The sequence below is a fragment of the Morone saxatilis genome, unplaced genomic scaffold, assembly GCF_004916995.1.
Source record: "Morone saxatilis isolate NCDOM2014 unplaced genomic scaffold, NCSU_SB_2.0 Contig22, whole genome shotgun sequence".
Taxonomy (NCBI): domain Eukaryota; kingdom Metazoa; phylum Chordata; class Actinopteri; family Moronidae; genus Morone; species Morone saxatilis.
This window is the reverse complement of record NW_023339785.1, coordinates 3,600,330-3,602,166: the sequence shown is the minus strand read 5'-3', so window position 1 is coordinate 3,602,166 and position 1,837 is coordinate 3,600,330. Positions and strand designations below refer to the sequence as shown.

At 41.9% G+C, this 1,837-nt stretch overlaps 1 protein-coding gene across 1 annotated transcript in view; it reads left to right on the top strand.

Moving 5' to 3' along the window:
• The window catches only part of LOC118333934 (small glutamine-rich tetratricopeptide repeat-containing protein alpha-like), a 25,342-nt gene extending 24,150 nt beyond the window's left edge, over nucleotides 1-1,192 (top strand). The window contains exon 9 of the mRNA XM_035669754.1: nucleotides 1,030-1,192. Within this exon, the coding sequence (XP_035525647.1) occupies nucleotides 1,030-1,192 (163 nt within the window). The remainder of the gene's footprint in view (nucleotides 1-1,029) is intronic.
• Nucleotides 1,193-1,837: the final 645 nt, after the last annotated feature.

The following is a 1,837-nucleotide window of genomic DNA, read 5'->3' as shown; positions in this document are numbered from 1 at the left end:
ACACACACACTCACACACAAATGACTTTGTCAAAAGATCAAGTGAGGTCTTGATAAGGAGCTGTGATCGACCCGAGTTGCCTTTAAACAAGGATCAAAGTCACACAAAAACAGCCAAAGGAGGCTCCATTTCTTGCCACAAGATTGCACTTAATCCTCTCTCGTTCATTCATTTTAGTCACATATTTGATTTATTGTATACAAGGAGTGTGATGATTTCCTTGTCCAAAAGTATATGGACACATGGACAAAGCATATGGACCATTACATCCATACCTATGCTTAATATATCATTTGAAAACCAGAGGCACTGATCTGCAGGTAAAACTGCCTCCAGAACTTGTGGTTTCAGGCTTTCCACCAGATGTTGGAACCTGGCTGATTAGTTGATCCCAAAGGTATTGGATGAGGTTGAGGTGAGGGCTCTGTGCAGGACAGTCAGGTTATTCTATAACTGGGAAAACATTTCCTTGTGGACATGGCTTTGTGTATAGTGTTGTATGGCTCTCCCCCAAACTGTTGCAAGATTTGTTAGAGTAAAACTGGGATCTGGCTAAAACTATGTAACACAGTCCTGAAACATCGAAAGTAGTCTTCATCTGTAATAAAATCACCTTGAATGATGTTTCATACATTTTGATTGCCTACATTGAAGCCTTCCTGCTGTTACCATGGGTTTTTGTTAAATCAGGATTTGCTGGCGCTGAGAGTTTCTGTCACGTGACCGGCTGTGTGTGAGTATGTGTGTGTGGATAGAGGGGTCATCTAGTGGCTACCAGCAGAGTTATTGATGCCGGTGACCTTCAGGCCCTGAAATGACGGCGGTCTTCTCAATAATAGATTGGACTGCTCTTATGGGGAAAACTGTGTGTGTGTTTGTGTGTGTGTGTGTGTATGAGAGAGAGTGTGAACAAATATGACTGATCTATGGCTATTTATAAGCACATTTGTGGCTGTGTTTGATTTGTTATTGTGGAAATTACTTTGCATCTGTGTGTGTGTGATTACCTATATTTTGCACCATCTGCAGTGTGAGTGAGGAGGTGCAGGGGGAGTTCATGGCTTCAGTAAAGATGCTGCATATTTCTTTCTCCACAGGAGGTGCAGAGAAACTGAAGAGGCAGGGAGATGCATGGGGAGGAGATGAAGAGAGAAAAGAGAAGGTGGATGCAGAAGAGATGAGGAGGAGGTGAGGTGTGTATGATGGGTTAAGAGGAGGAGGGGTCATCATGAGGAGCAGGGTATGTGGGCAAAAGGTAGATAACGCTGTGTTCTCATCAAAAAGTACCAACACTGAAAGTACCGGAATTATCCCGATGAGTTGAACATACCCCGGTTATGTAGGTCCACTGCAGTGTGCACCTTTATTTTTGGGTGGGCCTGTGTCTTTGCAACTAATTATGTCTTACCACAGAATAATTGTTAACAGGAGGTGTTATTGGAAACTTTGAAGGTGATTGGATGTCTATCACAGGTGAACTCTCCAGTTTTGATATAACTGAGGCTGGCAACATCTATGCTAACCTTTTAAGCAGTCACTTTTCCCACGCTTTATCACACACACCTAGTTCCTTATTGGTCCAAACCACGGTTGCTGGACATAGCTTGGTGGCACGGTTAAAACCATGGAGCTGATTTCTGTGTTTACTTGTTTTCAGATTAGGAAATAATGAATGAAATGATTTATATAAAATTTGTTTTAGAAAGCTTTAGGAGATTTGTGCTGCTTTCAAATATATGTTGTTTTAGAGCAGTCAGCATTTGCTAAATATTGGCATCGGATATGGCAATTGCAAAATTAGAATGACCAATCGCCAGGAAGGACACTTTCATCAAAC